This window comes from Schistocerca cancellata, chromosome 1 (assembly GCF_023864275.1).
Source record: "Schistocerca cancellata isolate TAMUIC-IGC-003103 chromosome 1, iqSchCanc2.1, whole genome shotgun sequence".
In the NCBI taxonomy this organism is placed as follows: domain Eukaryota; kingdom Metazoa; phylum Arthropoda; class Insecta; order Orthoptera; family Acrididae; genus Schistocerca; species Schistocerca cancellata.
Window position 1 is genome coordinate 305,919,344 of NC_064626.1, and position 22,303 is coordinate 305,941,646.

Below are 22,303 nucleotides of genomic sequence, written 5' to 3' on the forward strand. Positions count from 1 at the left end.
CCTCCCATGCTTCACTCCCACATGCTGAAACTTGTCCACACTGCACACTGCACCATGCCCTGATTGCCCCAGACCAAAGGTGCATGTTGATTTCACTGGACCATTCCAGAGAGCAGTGAGACTGCTAGTTGTTGACATCCTCTCTGACTTTTCACATGTGGGATGAATGACTATCGGCACCACAGCAGCTACCATCTGTACCCTCTACATCATATACACAATATTTGGGACACCTTTCACCCTGGTTTCTGACAGTAACTGTCAGGTCACATCATCTGTGTTTCAAGATTTTTGTCAACACAATGTCATTAAGCACCTGACCACACCCCATTTCATCTTGCATCCAACTCGGAAGCCGAGCAGATGGTTAAGATCCTCAAAACACAGATGCCTAAGATCATAACAACAGCCAACTCTGGGAAAGCACTCACCAGCTGAATGTTATCATTGGTATAGGAGAAAATAAAGAATGTAACATGGAATGCTTTCAACTGCTTGGTAGATATTGGCAGAAAATTGACTAAAATGCAGTTTAATAGATGCTATTTTTTAAATCACAGATTAAACAATCGTTTTCATATATCATTGGATGATAAGAGGTAAATTTGTGAAATACTGACAGACTGTTGTTAGATGGGTATGATCTTGGAACTGCACACAATTTCCATTGTGTGTGCACCTCAAGAAGCAGAATGGCTAATGTAGCTCTTGAGGAAGGATATTTAATGTTTATTAATAGTCTCCCACCATACAAGTAATTTACCAAATTTATATATACATGCCTGTACAGATTTTTCTATTCCCACTATCCTCTGTTGACTACCTCTATTGAAATCTCATTTTATCTTGATGAGAGACCATTCTTGTCCTATAATATAGGATTCTTGGATACACGATTTATGTTACTTTTGTATATGAAACTGTCTACAAAATTTTAAACACCATAAAGTTAAAAATATAAAAAAATTAAAATTATTTTTAAAAAGAGGAATGCTACGGGGTCATAGCATTATGACTTACAAGTGTGGGTAAACCACATTTAAAGTCTATATTTCTAATCAAAACCCTACACACCATTTTTCTTTGGGATAACATTCCCCTGTTTGCATAAATTGCACATTGTTGAACTAAATTAATTGACAGATTGCTTCAACTGTGTAATTATAATTCACTCATTTAAATTTTACTTCAAGAACCAAAGTAGGAATTTCAATGCATAGACTTCACTATCATCTGACATATTGTTGCTACTGGTTAGCAACATCTCTTGGCATTTTACCTTCTGCCCCCTTCGCCTTTCTTCAGAACATGTGCAAAAAATAAGCTCTTTGTTAAACCATTTCAATAATTTAATGCATTCATCAATTCCTGGAGAAGACTCTAGCTTTTCTGAGTCAGTCGTCCAAAAACTTTGTTTCTCAATGTGACTTTCTTTCTTTCATTTTAGTGACCCACAGAAGCTGCACCCTCATAGATCTGTGAGTCCAGTTAATGGACCAGAAAACCAAAACCAAGAAAAGGCTTCAAGAGAAGAAGGCCAACGGGAAGAAACAGGAACACAAACTGAGAATGAAGTGCTGGACAACAAGGAGTCAGAAATTCAGAAATCTCTTTCATTAGGTGACAAAGATGTTGAAATGAGGTCACAGAGTTTTGGGTATGTAAGAATGACAGTAAAGGAGATTATTGTAGTGCTTGAGCTTTACTCAGTCTGCTCTTCCAGAATCTTTTATTTGGTATTGTATAAAATGATAGTGTTTTGAATATATAGAGAATTCTTGCACTTTAGTGAACATTTTTTACTTTTACATCTCTCTCTCCCTCTCTCTCTCTCTCTCTCTCTCCCTCTCTCTCTCTCTCTCTCTCTCTCTCTCTCTCCCTCTCTCTCTCTCCCCCCCCCCCCTCTCTCTCTCTCTCTCTCTCTCTCTCTCTCTCTCTCTCTCTCTCTCTCTCTACGTCTACCTATCTGTCCATCTGAAAGAGTCCTTGGCATGTCCCATTAATAATAGGTTTACAAGAGCAATTTCACTCAGTGAGGTAAAAGTTCGTGAATAATCTGTGAAAGAAGTAGCTAGCCGAATGATATTGAGAAAATTGAGATGTAGAGTCAGGAAAGTAGCTATGCAATATTTTATTCTGAGACACAATTTTTAATGCCACCTAAGTTTTAATGCATTTGAAAGGTCAAAATAGGTTACTAGACAACTTTGACCCCAGTCATGTTTTCATGCTAAAGATAAGTTCTTTGAATGTGATATATGGGCATCTTTAAGTTATTCTCTTCAACAAATTGTCAGCCGATACTGGATCTGACAATTATAATCAAATGAAATACCTCTTCAGCTCCAAAAACTAATGATAGTCATGACATGTACACATAAACTTTGCATAAGAATAACAGAATCACACACTTGAATGTCTACTGCACCCTTTGTGCAGTAAAAATAGTGTTCAAATGAGCACCATTGTGTAGTCGGTGACCACCTTACATCATCATATTTTTTATGTACTGTTTACCTGATAAAAGTTGGCAGCATTCACATAGATGGTAGGTGTAGGTTCCTCATTCTGTTATTAGAAGAGTGGAGATGCATACCATGTGGTTCAGTTTAAATGTGCACCTATTAAACACTTAGAACTACGGAAAAAAGTTCCTCTAATTAGCATCTTTGTAAAGGAACCTCTTCCAGTAAGAACATTTCCTTTGAAAGGCAGAAAAGTATGAGACACTGAGTTTAGGTAAAGCAAAAAATTTGCAGATTGTTTTAATAGAGTGCTCACTCAAGTGTAGAATTTTGTAAAATGCTGCTGGAAATGAAGAACTGCCAAAAGAATAATCAATTTCTAATAAAGCTCTCCTCCAAACTGGCCTTAGAAGGCCAAATATTACTGACAGAGTGTCGTATTATCCTCAGCCCAAAGGCAACATCGGATACAGATATGGAGGGGCATGGGGTCAGCACACCACTCTCATGACTGTTGTCAGTTTTCATGAGTTGAAGCTGCTGTTTTTCAATCAAGTACTGTATTTACTCGAATCTAAGCCGCACCTGAAAAATGAGACTCAAAATCAAAAATTTTTCCCGAATCTAAGCCGCACCTGAAATTTGAGACTCGAAATTCAAGGGGAGGGAAAAGTTTTAGACCACACCTCCAAATCGAAACAAAGTTGGTCCATTGTAACATGAGACACAATTTAGGTCGATTAGATGAAGATACAGCTACAGTAGTTTGGTTCGAGTCGTAAGCTTAACAGTTAAGCTTTACGAAGTAGCCATTGCTGTGTATCAGGCGCTCCATCCTTATTTGTATGGGTACCCTTCCTTTTTCATGTGCTCCGTTTGGTTTGAATCGATTGCTTATTTTGCTTTGATCTGATAAGTGTCGTTCTCTTTGTTGTAGGTGTTTACGTCACTCTAAGCTGAAACTGCATTATTTTAATGTGTCGTGCATTGTTTGTCGCATTCTGATAATGAGTGCTTACGATGTATCGCCGCTCGCGGCATGGCATGCTTTTGTGCGCGCTACCACGGCTTACAATAAAAAGAAGAGAGAGGAACTGTCTTATAAGTGAAACAATGGCAAGACTGCTATTTGTTGTTACTTACACTGCTGCTTTCTTTGATAATGATCAACAAAAACCAAATAATAGACTGCATATGATAAAAGAAGTTCTGAACGAGAGTTTAGCGAAAATTTTTCTTCATTTGAAACTCTTTGCAGACGCCTCTTTAGTACATTACATTCAGCACACAAATTAGAGTCATCTTAGATTTAAAAATCTAGTCAGTTTCCGTGCTTTATTTCTGACTGTATCACTATTCAGCATAAGAATAATACAAATATAAACATGACATGATATGTATATTCTTCCGCGTTTGCTGTTGTCTCACTCTAGTTTTGTAGTTAATTAGGCAGACAGGATTTAAATGAGATAGCAGCAAACATGAAAGAATACATGGCACAATGTTTACATTATTCTACCTTTTCTTTTAATTTATTTACTGATGCAGAGGTTTTGGCGCCAGTATTTATCTTTGTGCCTGCAAAGCATGCCTGTGTAGTGCTACATATATTCGACGGCAGAAGTTAGTTGTGGCGGCACCTACCAACATTTTTCAGAACTTCCGCTTACTTTGCACTCGATTCTAAGCCGCAGGCAGGTTTTTGGATTACAAAATCTGGGAAAAAAGTGCGGCTTAGATTCGAGTAAATATGGTAGTTCCTCAATTGACATCACAAGGGACATCACAAGGGCCTGTTCATTGACAGTGCACAGCTCAGATGGTCAGACATCCAAGTCCTAGCCACACTTGATGGTGCTTAACTTTGGTGATCTGAAGGGAACCAATTTATCCACTGAGGCAAAGCTATTGGCAATATTTAATAATAATAATAATAATAATAATAATAATAATAATAATTATTATTATTATTATTATTATTATTATTATTATTGAACATCAAATAATAAATATAGTCCCTAATATAATTCATTTTCAGGATGTCATACAGATTATTCTGCTGAAGGCATCTGGTAAGATATTAAAATTTAGAATTTACACACTAACGGTTTTCCAAAGTAAATATGCAGGTTCCATGTTTAGTGATGTATTTTACATTTCTTAATATACAAGGACTTCCTTATTATGGCAGATTTGTTGGAAGTTACTTCATGAAACTAAAATACCAGAAAAAAATGAAACTTTCTATTTATTTAACATGAAGACAAGGAACTCTTCTAGACAAAAAATGTATTTTCTGTTAGAATTTGTTTAAAGTGGTAGTAAGAAGGAGCATGTGATTTCAAGACGAGTCATTGGCCATCTTCAGACCAGCTTGAAGTGCACTTTTTTCGTATATTAGTGCTCTGTTTTTGTTTAAGTGCAGGTCACAATGCAAGTTTGGTTTTGTTGTTTTTGCAAGTGTGTGTGCTTGCGGGCATGTGCATGGGTGCATAAGCTCATGCGCATGCAAGCGCACTGAATTCAGTAAACAAGCAACTACGTGGCTCGCTGGATTTGTCACCACAAGTAATTCTGACTGCTTTTTTTATGGAGTATTAGTAATGTACTTGAATTTTTTCATGTTGTTGCGTCCCATATTTCTACTGCATAGAATGGCATGAATGGTATGCAGTTTTTAGCACAATGTGTGCTTATCAACTTTGTGCACTTATGTTTTGTCTCTTATCAGAGCTATTTTAATTACAGAGATATCCATATAAACTTGTTTTTTCAAATGGAATTATGCTGTAGGGGCTATTCTTAAATTAACATATAATTGTATTTTAAAAAAGGAAAAAAAAGATAATTTTTTAAAATATACAGGCTGTTCCTATGTGTTGATATTACTTCTCCACATGGCCACACCTAAATTCAAACACATCTTGTACTGTGAAACCAGCTTCTTTACCCATTAATCAAAGAATAGTACCACCTTGTGCCTCAGCCAGGAAGCTCCTCGAGTTCAGTGTCAGTTGTGAAGTGCTGAGTAGTCAGCTAGGCGTTCATCCTGTGGAAGCGATGAAGGTTGCTTGGTGCCAAGACTTTAGGGAGGGTATAGAAAAATCATCCAGCCCAAAAGCCTGAGTTGTACCTTCTGGGGTCATACATTGTTGTTAGTAGTAGTAGTAGTAGTAGTTGTTGTTGTTGTTGTTGTTGTTGTTGTTGTAGCAGTAGCAGCGGCAGCAGCAGCAGCATTATTCATCCATAGATATCTTTTTACAGGGATATAGGACATGTCAAAGTATTTACAAGTTTAGACCTATTTAAAGTAAGCCAATTTGTATACACTTACATTTACAGACTTCTAGTTAGAGACAATCATTAGATTTACTCCTGATATACAATACTTTTTTATGAATAACTTATTGAATAATGTAATGAAGGAAAGTTATTCATTTGGTAATCATCATGTGCCACGTGTTATAGATTGACCTTCAGAATTTCACAAGAGTCTCACAATAAACACACGTTACTCTCATTAAATCTGTTGTCAAAATTCCTTTGCAAATACAAGCACCTATAATCATCATTTTGTGTTTTGAAAACATCTGTTTGAATTTTTTGTGTTTATTGGGGGAATGAGTGTGCATATATCACTTTTCCTTAGATTCAGCATTCAAGTACATGTCTTTTCCAGACTCATGCTTATGTTCAGAAATTCCTGCCATCTTCATGATAGCACTGGAGGAATGTCAAAGCCAAACTCATTCTTCCAATCTTGTGAACATCGGCTACAGATTTTAGTATCCATTGTGCGCAAAACTTATGGTAATCAAACATCTCTGTGCCTGTGTTCAAGAGAGTTGTCCTTGAAATCTGAGGCACATCTTCAGAAGGTTCAGAAATTGTGACCCGATTTCTTCTATGCACAATTTTGTCAACATATGGCACAAATTCATCGGTTTCATCTGAATGTCTTCCTAAACCACTTTCATCATGCACATCTGTGCAACCAGTCTTAAATTTTCTGCCTCACTCCCTCACAACATGATTACTCATAACCTCATCCCCATACACATGATGCAATTAACAACAAATCTTGGTGGTGTTGCCTCCTGCTTCTGATCAAAACACCAGAAAGCTGACTGATGCAATGTGACCTTCAAAGTCTCTTTTTTCCAACTGTGCAAGCACTGTGAAACTGCAAGAATTTATTTATTTTTAATAGTCAGTTGGTGGTTAATTTATGGATAGCTTTTATAATTTCTCTTGTAAGTGTTATGTAACTCAGAGAGATTAAATCAACCTCACTTTACTCTCCAAATTCTGATAAACAGGTTTATGGATATTAGTAATGTAGGAAAGGATAGATTGCTGTTTACCACAAAAATAACACAGTAAGTTGCTGCCAGACATAGTTAAAAGACACGTACACATAAGCCTTTGTCAGAAAAAAAGAAACACACATAATTCATTCACACAAGCATGCACACCACACGCGCACACGAGCACCAATTCCTGCAGCTCAGGTCAGAATAGGAGTTGGCCGTCCTGTACACGAGGTGTGCTTGCCTGTGTGGTAAGCTTATGGTAAGTGTCTTTTAATTGTGCCTGTCTGCAATGTTGCATGTTATCTTTACAGTAAGTAGCAATCTATTTTTTTGTACATTGTTTATATTCCTGCCTGGAGTTTGTTTATATTCCTGCCTGTAGTTTCCATTGTTTGTTTCTGGATATTAGGGTGGATTTGTTTTGAATAACAAACAGATTGCTATCTTCTGTGGAAGTTTGTGTTTGTGTTTGGCTGATGAGACACTCCACCTTTACATGTCTAAGAGAGTCTACTTACAAATTCAGAATAGTTGAGAAATATTTAGTTTAAAAAAATAATAATCACTCTTGGGTGACCATCTTACCAACTGGAAGGTAAAGGACAAGTTGTCAAAGGATGATTCACCAGTTAACACTTCTGCTTTCACAGTTTATAAAATATTCTGGGCTATTATGTTGTGGTCAAATGGATTTCAACCTAACATTTCGTCCCCATCTACAGGGAACACTTTCAAGGGGGATCATAGCTTTGTTGTCCGCCCCTGGTAGCTGAATGGTCAGCGTGATGGATTGTCAATCCTCTAGGCCCAGGTTCGATTCTCGGCTGGGTCGGGGAATTTTCTCTGCCCAGGGACTGGGTGTTGTGCTGGCCTCATCATCATCCTATCATCCTCATCGACCGCAGGTCTGCCCGACGGGGGGCCCTAGCCTTATGATTAAAAAAAAAAAAAAAAAAAAAAAAAAAAAAAAAAAAAAAAAAAAAAAAAAGAGAGAGCTTTGTTGAATGTCTGTGCCACACCCTGGCTTGCTACTGCCTACAACAAAATTCAGCTTCTGTGAGCATCCGCGTAATGGCATGACATCACATGTTTTGAATACGCGAGTGCAATTGACTGTTGTCGAGTGCCATCATCTGCTGTTACTATCATCCTATGGTGGAAACTGGTACACATCTTCTGCAGCACTAGCATCCAATCACAGCAATGCTCAAGCACCAGTGAAATAGAAAGTTTTCCTGCCACTCATTAAGGATGTGACTGACTGCATAGGAAAAATCTTGCAAAAGCGGAATTTTGCGGTAATCTACACACCCACACGGAAGATACAAGATTACCTGAAATTGGCCAAGGATGCTCGCCAACTGCTAGAGAAAGCTGGAATTTATAGGATTCCATGTTGTTGTGGGGAGGCATATGTGGGTACTACAAAAAGAAATGTCAAAAAACGACTCAAAGAGCACAAAGGCAATTGCAGAAGACGTGAGATTGACAGATCAGCTGTTGCAGAATGTCCTTTACATCCAGGAGACCACCACATTAATTTTGATAGCACTCAAATACTGGCGGCCACAAGCGGATACCATGAAAGGCTCTACACAGAGGCCTTAGAGATTTTGAAACACCCCAGAAATTTCAATAGGAATGGGAGGAATGTGTGAAATTGAATGAAATTTGGATCCAGTGTTGCAGTAGGTGTGTACCAGTCTTCCACCATGTGATGATAATAACAGCGGATGATGGCCAATTGCACCCACATATTCGAAACATGTATCACACCACTGCATGGATGCTGTAGTCAGTAGTAAGCCAGGGTGTGAATTGGACATTCAACAAAGCTACAATCCTCCTTGAAAATGTTCTCCACAGAACAGTCAAATGGGTTTCACTTTAAAATCTGACATTTTGCCCAAAATGTCAGATTTTAAAGTGAAACCCATTTGACTATGTCATAATAACCCAGAATATTTTATTAATTGTGACAATTTCGGCTGTGAAAGTTTACATTTTACAGTTCTGCTTTGTTTCTGTCACGTGGAATAGTTTTGTAAAACAAGAAATTGAGGTATAAATGTTTTAAAATAATACCTTTGTATGAAGATGCAAATTATGTCATTGACAGTAACAGATATTGTCACAAAAGAAAGTGGTCACTGGCACTTCCAAAAACTTCCATTTATGTCATCAGGTGTTGGAAATGGCTACCATCTATTACTGCAATAAATATATGCAGTTAATGGCGCAAGGATTTCTGGATAGTTTAAAGATAACCTTCAAATTCATTACTCTCACTGAAAATCAGCCAAATGTGCAGTACAACTGATAATGCCTTTATGTCCTTCTCAGTGACCACAAAAGAAGTGAGTGAGTGCTTAGCTAGCCACAAGCAAGTAGTGGTCTGAGCACCCATCATGCTGGTACCACATCCCCCTTCATATTTTAAATGATACTTCCTCTAACACAGCTTGTAGATTTCTGTAAGGAGCTGTGCATATCTACTACCCATTAAGGTTTCTTCAATGAAGTCAAGACCAGGTACATGGTCTCCAAAAATACCACACCTATTGTTCACATCCCACTGCCTCAAACATTCAACCTGCCTCAGCCAGCGCAGATTTTCAGTAGCTCTGTATAGCATATTTTTTACATGCAGTTTTCCATGGTTTGTAAAGGTTGCTTTAACAGTAGGAATGGGATTCTTTGCAGAAAGAACCTATTCTCCTGATGTCATATGAGAACCAAAAAACTAAGTACAATGAGTCTTCTGTAACCCGTGATGATAATCAGTTGTTGAAGTGGCATGTAATGTGGATGGAAGCTGTCTGCATGCAAAATGCAAACAATGCTGGACTGACTTATTCAAGTTGCAGCTACAATTTCTCAGGAGCTAACATGCACATTATGAGCAACAGCGGGCTAACACCTATTACATTCATACTACTCACAGCAAGTATGCCCCTTAACCTCTGCATTGCATTCCAATGCCCTTCCAATAACAATTTTTTTACACATTCCCTGAATTGCCATTCTGTTTCTTGGACACTGTCCATCAGGACACCTTTGTGCATTTCATTCAGATATTCTGGTTTTGCTCTATTTGTATTTTTCAAACGAAGGAAAAAATCTAATTTCTGTTAGTTTGTGAAAACACTCCCCCACCCTAACCCAATGTGCACACAAACCCCCTCCCCCCCAACCCACCCACCCACCCACCCACCCCCCTCGTAGTTGCCAGCAATCAGTACATGTGAACCGGAGAGACAGAGTAGAAAGCTAATCTCTCTGCACACCTTTTACACCAGTATCGTGGCTGTGCAACACTTTCCCTTCCTTCTCTAATGTAACATATTTCTTTATGTGGGTATGAAAGCAGGAGATTCTATATAAGACAGCAATGCTTTTATGTCCAAAACAGACAATCCAAGGTTCTAAATATTCTTTGAGAATATGTATCATGTTTTGCAATGTGAAGTGCAGTTGAATTCTTCTCTTTGAGATCTAAATAGTAACACCATAAACTACTATAGTTCTGTTAAAAGTTAAGCTAATACCAATACCTCCATAGTTAACAAAACTGTGACAAGATACTGTATATTATTTAGTGAGGACTTTCAAAAAATTTATCTGGATAACATAATAATTACAATATCTTAAATGGTTCAGGAAATATTTAAAGAGAACAGCTTAGCTAAATCACCCTGCTTACAGGGTCCATTGAAGCACAAATCAGCTGTTCATTGAAATTTCTTTATTTTCACTGTCAATCAAAAAACTGCTGCACTTGACTGTGCATCCTATAGAAACTCTTTGCAAAATTAAAATTCTTTGGTGAACCCTCTTTCTCACCTTTACAGGCAATGTTCTTGTCAACTGAGGGTTTTCTGACAAAGACACTGTGGTTAGGGAAATTTTTTCTATGATTTTGAGTGTGCAAAAGGGCCCCAATTTTCTGACTTTATGGGATATGGGGATGGCATCATCACCATGCAGTAATTGCATATGTTTACATCATTCATTCACAAATTGGATTCAATCAGGTCTGCCGTGCAAGAGTGTCTCCAGGAATGTTGAAAGACTTATTTACAAGCAAAGATACTTATTACAAGCCATACCTGCAATGCATAGTAACAATCCATTATGACTTGTTCTAATGACACAGTTAGCTAGTTAATTATCTCTATGTTTGCTGAATCATATTCTAACCACCCAATATCCCACAGAAATAGTCAGTTTTGAAGTTATAGTATCAGTGAAAAAAATGTCAACATGCTGATAATTTCCGTTATTTCTTAAGACTTTTACACTCTTTCTCTCTCTCTCTCTCTCTCTCTCTCTCTCTCTCTCTCTCTATGCTTTTGTCTGAAATTTTATGATTTTGTTAAATTATTTACCTCACCAGGTACACGCTCAAAGATTTTTTTAGCTGAATTTTTCACCCCTTTCTCTACCACATTACAGCTGAGTTATTGATAGTGTAACTCATTTCCCCTTGTAGTACTATTTTTAAGATTATTACTGTTGTTTTTAAGCTGTAATGTTTTGTTGGCAACAAACTTAGTAAAGGTACTTTGAAGCTGTTGTCAGTATGCCCAACTGTTTAGGGAGCTGTGTACAACAGGATCACAGAACGGACCCTTATATTACCCTTATTACACATTTTTGTGCAACACACACCTTTTCCTCTTTTTCATTGTGTTAAACAAGAATAAGATGCCATAAATCATTTGTGAATAAATATAGGAAAAGTAAGACTATTTTGTGACATCTTCATCTCCAAATTCTGACATTATCCATAGCACAAAGGTTACAGGTTTAATAATAAGAGTAAAATATGACTTCCGGCTCAGGTTCTTATCAGTATGAACACCTAATATTTGGAATATTCTGTTCCATTTGGTGATTTATCCTCGTACATTATTTCTAATGATGTGGTCAGATCTTCTGCACTACTGAATTAAATGTGTTGTATCAGATACAGTCCATTCACAGATAACCAGTTATTAATTTTCATGAAAAGTCTCTCTCTCTTCCTCTCTCTCTCTTTTCATGTGTGAGTGCCTGCATGCATACATGTATATGCACATGCATGTACTGTTTCTGTCTCAAAACTGTGGGATAATTTGTAATGTTAGGTCATTGAGATGAATAAGACGTATTGTGAAGAACCATTCACTCCATGCTTTTAAAGGTGGTGTGAAAGACTTGCATATATAGTTTGATCACAAGATCTGAACAAATTATCAGGGGCTGTGGGGAGTGGATGAAAGAAGCTCTACCCACCTAATCCCAGCACACTCGCTGCCTAAGCAGAGACCCAGTGCAGGGAGAACAAGCTGTGCTTTTGTCATACATTGTTAGCAGTGTACGTGTGCTTACTGGTTTGGCGCAACGTGGCAGTCAGTTCATAACAGCTATGTTCCACATAGACATTAGATGGCCGTTGTTTACAGCAGCAACACAAAACAATATTGGAGTGAAGTCAGCCAACTTCTGCCAATCCAGATCTACAGACCTCTGCTTCAGGAGTTTGTAAACAAATAGCAGTTACACCAAGACCTGTTATCTAGTTGTCAGATTTAAACATTATCGTGTCAATATATTGTGTTTATATACATTTTTGTTCTATAATCACATATGCCGGTAATAATAGTACATTTAGTCATGGACAAATCAAGAAGCCCAGTGCATGGGCTACACTATCAAATTGTGCATAATGGGATTTCCATACTCGAGAGTGAACTATGAGTTCAGGAAAAAATAATACGATGAAAGTCAACTGCCCTGGGAAAAACTGTCATTTGGCATGGATTGTAACGGTAAACAAATGTGCAGTGTGTAAAACTCTTCCTATTTTGATGACATGAAATAACAAATGGTGAGTAGCCATAGTATTCAAAACCACATTCTCACTATATGGTACGCAAGCCATCACCCAACTCACGTATCTGTGCTCACGATGCATTTGATGCTTGTATTGTACAACAATACAAACAGGCTGACGAATCATTACAAAATGACAGTGGCAGGACATCAGTACGAATAAAATAACACTAAGAAAATGCATTTTACTTGCCAGAAGCATATCTTTCATGTAATTAATGGAGGTATTCTCATAAGTTTATGCAAGATGAACTGGGGCACCTGTTATTCCAGCTAACATATCGGAATCTGCTCTTCAATCACATGCATCAGTTTCTTTGTCTACACCACTAATTTGCTAATCAGTATCTTCAGTAAGGCATTGCAGCTCACCATTACTCTCAAATCAAATTGTCTGAATGGTTTCAAAATCATTTTATGGACATAAAGTGCTTGCTTGGCATCCCCTCTCCACAGTCACCTGATCTCAGTGCTGTTGGACATATATGGGGTTCTATAGACTGAGATGTGTAACCTTGGATCCAACTCCAACCAGTTTCCAGTAATTGAGAATGGCAGTTGAGCAGGCATGGATTGGAATTGATCCACAACACTTCTGGTGTTTTAAGGACTCCATGCTACCACACATTACCACTTTCATTATAATGAAGGAGGCATTAAATATTAAATGGAAGGTGTCTAATTTAGATGCTCATGAATATATTCTCTTCTGTGGACATATTTTACATATATCACTTAACTGAAAGAACAGTGTGCTGTGACATATTTTCTAACCTCAAAAGATTAACTATGCACAATCACTCTTCATCCATGAAGTAAATGAAGTTCTGTGCCGCATAATTAAATTACACAATATGGTCATGAGGATACCAGCAGTTAATGGACATATAGCCAAAATCAGTGAGCTGTCTGTGACTATGAAATTCAAACTGAAGAAAAATTTAACAATCTGTGAAGCATGTATTGAGGTGAAATAACCAAATAGAGAGACAAAATTGAATGCATAGTATTTAAGAGAGAGGTTTTCAAAGGTACCCTTGTGATGGCTTTGTAGAGGAACTGTTTTCTATCTGTGAAACCTTACAGAGGGCATTTAAGTTTGAATGAGCTGCATTTCAGCATCATCCCCCATGAGGCAGCCATTTCCTTAATATTCAGATTTCAGGAAAGTATGCAGATGTTCTGTTTTAACAAGATGCATTCAACAGACACACTGAACTGTGGAAGAATCTTACGTTACCATTGGCAGTGGTTGAACTGATGTGGGAAAAAAGGAGCCATTGAGTTCCCCTCCCTTAATGTTTGGTTAGCCTGGAGAATAAAACATAATGTTTCCATTCTAATTTTTTGTATGTTGAAAAATGCACTCATACGTATTATGGTCAGTTTTAGGATTCCGCACCTCAGTCAGTAAAAATTGAATTTGTTTAGGATCGTTTTGTTGTCTGTCTGTTAAGACCTCTTTTTCTCAGGAATGGGTAAAGTTATTAAGTTGAAATTTATGTAAAATACTAAGGTCTGTGGTCCTCTGAAGTGTTAAAAACTTAACCTTTTAAGTCAATACAGTCAAAGGATACGGCCATTTATGTCACATATCTTGAAACTCGCAAACTCGCTCATCAAAATCTATAGGGTACTTCCCGTTGATCTAGAGTCATGAAATTTGGAAGAAATAGAGTTGCACAGTACAAGCAAAAGAAAATATCTGAAAATTGTTGATTTGTAATTATTTATATAAATGTAAATTTTTTTTTTTTTTTTCAAAACTTTGCATCTCCAAAAGTTCTTGACTGGTTGCTTTGAAATTCTGACACAACATAGTATTGTAATTTGGGAATGTTTTGAGGTAGGTGTGTGTGTGTGTGTGTGTGTGTGTGTGTATGTGTGTGTGTGTGTGTGTGTGCGCGTGCATACGTGCATATTGTGTGTGGGTGTGTGTAACTTTTTGAGATTGTTGTGTAACAATGTTCCATATTATTAAATATATAAGAAAATTATATATTACATACAAAAAAAATAGGTGTATAAAAACTCTTGAGTATTTCAATGCAACATTGTGTCAAAATTTCAAAGCCTTGGCTCAAAAACTTTGAGACTTTTGATTAGGAACATTTACAATTCTCTTATTAGTACAAACATGGATGTTCATTGTATGAATGCAGAGTCTCGCACCAATAACATTGAATAAAATGTTCTTGGGTTTCCAAGCGCGTCAATTGCTTAAAACTACACAAGCTTTTGGCCAAGCACTCCTTGGGCATTGTCAAGTGTTATGACTGCCAGTGGGCTGTTGGTGCACCCTTATATATGCTAGCTGCCGGCTGTGATGTCACTGGTGCCCGTGACATTGCCATATATGGGCATGTTTTGAGTCGGCATTCGATGTGCCCTCTTCAACCGCGTGATTGCTGGATCCCACTCAGCGCTGAGCTGCAAGCCACTCTCTATACTCAGGGTGTTTGTGGTAATTTTTGTTTCAATAGCTTCCTTTATTAAACTGTCCCAGAAGCCGTTAGTGCGAGCCATGACAGAGGTATCGTCAAATGTTCATTTCTTCAAAATCCCAAGCCTCTGAAAGTTCCTCAGAGATTGCATTCGAGTGATTACAAATTTTTGTAAACCTACTGGAAAGCCGTCTGGTATATATGTAATATATATATTTTATAAAAGAGGAAACATTATAAAAATGTAAATGTTGATTTGTTCAAAATTGTTAATCTCTGGAAGTTTTTGACCGATTGCTTTGAAATTTTGACACAATGTTGAATTCTAATAAGGGCTTATTTTTAGGTACCTAAGCCTTTAATATGTGATATGTAACCTTTTGAAATTTTTTGTAAGTTTTCCTTTAAAAAATTAGAAAATAAAAACAAACACATGTACCAATGGAACATTGTGTCAAAATTTTAAAACAGTTGGTAAAAACTGTTTGGACATTTGAAATTAGCAATATCTACATTTTCTATATAAGTACTAATGTAGATGTTCATTTCTTCAATATCTCAATTCTTCAAAAGTTCTTCATTGATTGCTTTGAAATTTTGACACAATGTTGCATTCAAATACTCAAGTGTTTTTATATATCCAATGGAATTCCATCTGGTATATAGGTAATAAAAGAGGAAACATTATAAAAATGTAAATGTTGGGTCTGTTCAAAATTGTTAATCTCAGAATGTTCTTGACTGATTGCTTTGAAATTTTTATGCAACTTCCATTGGTATATGCGTGAGCTTTATTTACTTACTTCTTAAATATATGTAATACATAAATTTATTTAAATTTAATAATAGGGAAACATTATGAAGTATACAATAGCAAAACATTGTTAGCAAATAGGAAAGTTGTATTTATGCTTATCAGTTTACGATTAGGATACTGTTACAGAATTGATGTAACAATAATCCAAGGTGCAGTGTCAGAGAGGGAGGGGGGTGGGAAGAGGAGATGAATAGAGGGGTGGAAGGGAATGGACATAGAAAACAGGAAGGAGTAGATGGACAGAAAGAGGAGGCAGGAGGAGGTGGACATAGAAGGTGAGAGAGAGAGAGAGAGAGAGAGAGGGGGGGGGGGGGGAGGTGTTGGACAGAGAGAGGGAGAAGAAGGAGGAAATGGATGAAGAGAGGGGGAGTGGGAGATGGAAAGAGACAGGGAAGAGATTGGATATTAGGATGTATATCCAGTTCCCATAGATACTACAATATTATGAGAAGGAAAGATGCCACTCACTGTACACCGGAGGTACTGCACACAACACACACACACACACACACACACACACACACACACACACACACACACACACACACACACACGACTGCAGTCTCAGGCAACTGAAACCACACTGCCCATCAGTCTTGTGACTGGTTTAATGTGGCCGACTATGAATTCCTTCCCTCTGCCAAACTCTTCATCTCAGAGTAGCACTTGAAACCTATGTCCTCAATTATTTGCAGGATGTATTCCAGTACCTGTCTTCCTCCAAAGTTTTTACCCCCCTACAATTCCTTCTAGTACCATGGAAGTTACTCTCTGGTGTCTTAACAGATGTCCTACCATCCTATCTTTTCTTCTTGTCAGTGTTTTCCATATATTACTCTCCTCTCTGATTTCCTAGAGAACCTCCTCATTCCTTTACCTTATTGGTCCACCTAATTATCAACATTCGTCTGTAGACCCAGATCTCAAAAGCTTTGATTCTCTTGTTTTTCTGTTTTCCCACAGTCCATGTTTCACTAACATACATTTCTATGCTCCAAACATATGTTCTCAGAAATTTCTTCCTCAGATCAAGGCCTATGTTTGATACTGGTAGATTTCTCTACACCAGGAATGCCCTTTTTGCCAGTGCTAATCTGCTTTTTATGTCCCCCTTGCTCCATCCCACCTGGGTTATTTTGCTGCCTCAGTAGCAGAATTCCTTAACTACATCTACTTTGTGATCACCCATAGTGATATTAAATTTCTCACTGTTCTCATTTCTGCTACTTCTCATTACTTTCATCTTTCTTTGATTTATTCTCAGTCCATTTTCTGTACTCATTAAACTGTTCATCCTATTCAGCATATATTGTAATTCTTCTTCACTTTCACTGAGGATAGCAATGTCATCACTGAATCTTATCATTGATATCCTTTCACCTTGAATTTTAATTCCACTCTTGACCTTTATTTTATTTTCATCATTGCTTCTTCGATGTATACAGGGCTATTACAAATGATTGAAGCGATTTCATAAATTCACTGTAGCTCCATTCAATGACATATGGTCACTACACACTACAGATACGTAGAAAAACTCATAAAGTTTTGTTCGGCTGAAGCCGCACTTCAGGTTTCTGCCGCCAGAGCACTCGAGAGCACAGTGAGACAAAATGGCGACAGGAGCCGAGAAAGCATATGTCGTGCTTGAAATGCACTCACAACAGTCAGTCATAACAGTGCAACGGCACTTCAGGACGAAGTTCAACAAAGATCCACCAACTGCTAACTCCATTCGGTGATGGTATGCGCAGTTTAAAGCTTCTGAATGCCTCTGTAAGGGGAAATCAACGGGTCGGCCTGCAGTGAGCGAAGAAACGGTTGAACGCGTGCGGGCAAGTTTCAAGTGTAGCCTGCGGAAGTCGAAGAATAAAGCAAGCAGGGAGCTAAACGTACCACAGCCGACAGTTTGGAAAATCTTACGGAAAAGGCTAAAGCAGAAGCCTTACCGTTTACAATTGCTACAATCCCTGACACCTGATGACAAAGTCAAACGCTTTGAATTTTCGGCGCGGTTGCAACAGCTCATGGAAGAGGATGCGTTCAGTGCGAAACTTGTTTTCAGTGATGAAGCAACATTTTTTCTTAGTGGTGAAGTGAACAGACACAATGTGCGAATCTGGGCGGTAGAGAATCCTCACGCATTCGTGCAGGAAATTTGCAATTCACCAAAAGTTAATGTGTTTTGTGCTATCTCACGGTTTAAAGTTTATGGGAGAGGAACTTGATTATCGGCTTGATGTCTGCCAGATCACTAAAGGGGCACATATCGAACATTTGTGAATGCCTAAAAAAACTTTTTGAGTTTTGTATGTGTGTGCAAAGCATTGTGAAAATATCTCAAATAATAAAGTTATTGTAGAGCTGTGAAATCGCTTCAATCATTTGTAATAACCCTGTAGATTGAACAGTAGGGGCAAGAGGCTATGTCCCTGTCTGACAGCACTTTTTAATCCAAGCACTTTGTTCTTGATGTTCCACTCTTACCGTTCCCTCTTGGCTCTTGTGCATATTTGTATTAACCATCTTTCCATATTGCTTGTCCCTATTTTTCTCAGAAATCCAAATATCTTTTACCATTTGACATGGTCAAGTGCTTTCTCCAGGTCGATAAATCCTATGAACATACCTTGATTTTTCTTTAGTTTTGCTTCTATTATCAACAGCAACATCAGAGTTGCCCCTCTGGTGCCTTTACCTTTACTAAAGCCAAACTGATTTTCATCTAACACATCCTCAATTTTCTTTTCCATTCTCCTATATATTATTCTTGTCAGCAACCTGAATACATGAGCTCTTGAGCTGATTGTGCAATAATTCTCGCACCTGTTGGCTCTTACAATCTTTAGGATTGTGTTGGTAATTTTTTTACAAAAGTCAAGTACCTGGCAGATTAAAACTGTGTGCCCGACCGAGACTCGAACTCGGGACCTTTGCCTTTCCCGGGCAAGTGCTCTACCATCTGAGCTACCGAAGCACGACTCACGCCCAGTACTCACAGCTCTACTTCTGCCAGTACCTTGTCTCCTACATTCCAAACTTTACAGAAGCTCTCCTGCGAAACTTGCAGGACTAGCACTCCTGAAAGAAAGGATACTGCGGAGACATGGCTTAGCCCCAGCCTGGGGGATGTTTCCAGAATGAGATTTTCACTCTGCAGCGGAGTGTGTGCTGATATGAAACTTCCTGCCAGATTAAAACTGTGTGCCCGACCGAGACTCGAACACGGGACCTTCGCCTTTCGCAGGCAAGTGCTCTACCATCTGAGCTACCGAAGCACGACTCACGCCCGGTACTCACAGCTCTACTTCTGCCAGTACCTCATCTCCTACCTTCAGGAAAGTTTCATATCAGCGCACACTCTGCTGCAGAGTGAAAATCTCATTCTGGAAACATCCCCCAGGCTGTGGCTAAGCCATGTCTCCGCAGTATCCTTTCTTTCAGGAGTGCTAGTCCTGCAAGTTTCGCAGGAGAGCTTCTGTAAAGTTTGGAAGGTAGGTTGCCAAATTGTACATAGTTTAAGTAAGACATACTATAAATACAGTAACAGATACAATTTCAGCTAGATAACATAACAACCATTTAACAGAAAAAGGAGTTTCAAATAAAGGTTAAAGATAAGAGCACAAAGTTAAATCAGATATTAGGCCTACAAGAGTAAATACAGGTACAGCCAATTTGTTGTTACAAAAAGTGTGCTAATGCCCAAATGCACAATAAAGTCAATTGAACTACTTCTAGACACAATAAGTTTAGTGATGGTATACATTTTCTTTCAGATATTCATCCACAGTATAATAAGATATGTAGTGGTAGAGCATTGAACAGCTTAATGCTGGAGTAGTAAACTCCTTTTTGTACCAGAGTGAGACGTTTCATTTCGAAATGTAGATTGTTTTTGTTTCTGGTGTTATAACCATGGAATTTACTGTTGTCTTGGTAGATAGAATAATTTTTGCACACAAAGGTCAGCAAGGAAAAAATATACTGTGAGGCAGTTGTTAGGATACCTATCTTCCGAAACAAGTGCCTGCAAGAGTGTCTTTGATGGACCCCACACATTATTCTGATTGCTTTTTTTTTTTTTGGATGGTAAAAACTTTTTTTGCAACAAGCCAATACCTCCCACATACCAATGCTGCCTGAGATGTAATTGTTACACATGTGACTAGCAGAGGAAATAAAATCAAGGCAGTATATGACGTTACATTACAAATTACTTTCATCAGTCGGGATAATATTTGTTGACATTAAATATTTTGTAACAGTTCCTGTTGTACAGTCCTTATGATAATTTTTGAATAATGTATATTTTACTACAACAGTATTACAAGTTTATATGCCAACTAGCTCTACAGATGATGAAGAAATTGATGAAATGTATGACGAGATAAAAGAAATTATTCAGGTAGTGAAGGTAGACGAAAATTTAATAGTCATGGGTGATTGGAATTCGAGAGTAGGAAAAGGCAGAGAAGGAAACATAGTAGGTGAATATGGATTGGGGCTACGAAATGAAAGAGGAAGCCGCCTGGTAGAATTTTGCGGAGAGCATAACTTAATCATAGCTAACACTTGGTTCAAGAATCATGAAAGAAGGTTGTATACATGGAAGAACCCTGGAGATACTAGAAGATATCAGATAGATTATACAATGGTAAGACAGAGATTTAGGAACCAGGTTTTAAATTGTAAGACATTTCCAGGGGCAGATGTGGACTCTGACCACAATCTATTGGTTATGAACTGTAGATTAAAACTGAAGAAACTGCAAAAAGGTGGGAATTTGAGGAGATGGTACCTGGATAAACTGAAAGAACCAGAGGTTGTAGAGAGTTTCAGGAAGAGCATAAAGGAACAATTGACAAGAATGGGGGAAAGAAATAGTAGAAGAAGAATGGATAGCTTTGAGGGATGAAGTGGTGAAGGCAGCAGAGGATCTAGTAGGTAAAAAGACGAGGGCTAGTAGAAATCCTTGGGTGACAGAAGAAATACTGAATTTAATTGATGAAAGGAGAAAATATAAATATGCAGTAAATGAAGCAGGCAAAAAGGAATACAAACGTCTCAAAAATGAGATTGACAGGAAGTGCAAAATGGCTAAGCAGGAATGGCTAGAGGGCAAATGTAAGGATGTAGAGGCTTACCTCACTAGGGGTAAGATAGATACTGCCTACAGGAAAATTAAAGAGACCTTTGGAGAAAAGAGAACCACTTGTATGAATATCAAGGGCTCAGATGGAAACCCAGTTCTAAGCAAAGAAGGGAAAGCAGAAAGGTGGAAGGAGTATATAGAGGGACTATACAAGGGCGATGTTCTTGAGGACAACATTATGGAAATTGAAGAGGATGTAGATGAAGATGAAGTGGGAGATATGATAATTCGTGAAGAATTTGATAGAGCACTGAAAGACCTAAGTCGAAACAAGGCCCCGGGAATAGACAACATTCCATTAGAACTACTGACAGCCTTGGGAGAGCCAGTCCTGACAAAACTCTACCATCTGGTTGGCAAAATGTACGAAACAGGCGAAATACCCTCAGACTTCAAGAAGAATATAATAGTTCCAATCCCAAAGAAAGCAGGGGTTGGCAAATGTTAAAATTACTGAACTGTCAGTTTAATAAGTCACGGCTGCAAAATACTAACGCGAATTCTGTACAGACGAATGGAAAAACTGGTAGAAGCCAACCTCGGGGAAGATCAGTTTGGATTCCGTAGAAATATGGGAACACGTGAGGCAATACTGACCCTACGACTTATCTTAGAAGCTAGATTAAGAAAAGGCAAACCTACGTTTCTAGCATTTGTAGACTTGTAGAAAGCTTTTGACAATGTTGACTGGAATACTCTCTTTCAAATTCTGAAGGTGGCAAGAGTAAAATACAGGGAGCGAAAGGCTATTTACAATTTGTACAGAAACCAGATGGCAGTTATAAAGAGTCGAGGGACGTGAAAGGGAAGCAGTGGTTGGAAAGGGAGTGAGACAGGGTTGTAGCCTCTCCCCGATGTTATTCAATCTGTATATCGAGCAAGCAGTAAAGGAAACAAAAGAAACATTCAGAGTAGGTATTAAAATCCATGGAGAAGAAATAAAAACTTTAAGGTTCGCCGATGACATTGTAATTCTGTCAGAGACAGCAAAGGACTTGGAAGAGCAGTTGAAAGGAATGGACAGTGTCTTGAAGGGAGGATATAAGATGAACATCAACAAAAGCAAAACAAGGATAATGGAATGTAGGCTAATTAGATCGGGTGATGCTGAGGGAATTAGATTAGGAAATGAGACACTTGAAGTAGTAAATGAGTTTTGCTATTTGGGGAGCAAAATAACTGATGGTGGTCGAAGTAGAGAGGATATGAAATGTTGACTGGCAATGGCAAGG

At 38.1% G+C, this 22,303-nt stretch overlaps 1 protein-coding gene across 1 annotated transcript in view; it reads left to right on the forward strand.

Moving 5' to 3' along the window:
* The window catches only part of LOC126172641 (MAP7 domain-containing protein 1-like), a 275,245-nt gene that overhangs the window by 164,806 nt on the left and 88,136 nt on the right, over positions 1 to 22,303 (forward strand). The window contains exon 8 of the mRNA XM_049920898.1: positions 1,448 to 1,657. Within this exon, the coding sequence (XP_049776855.1) occupies positions 1,448 to 1,657 (210 nt within the window). The remainder of the gene's footprint in view (positions 1 to 1,447; positions 1,658 to 22,303) is intronic.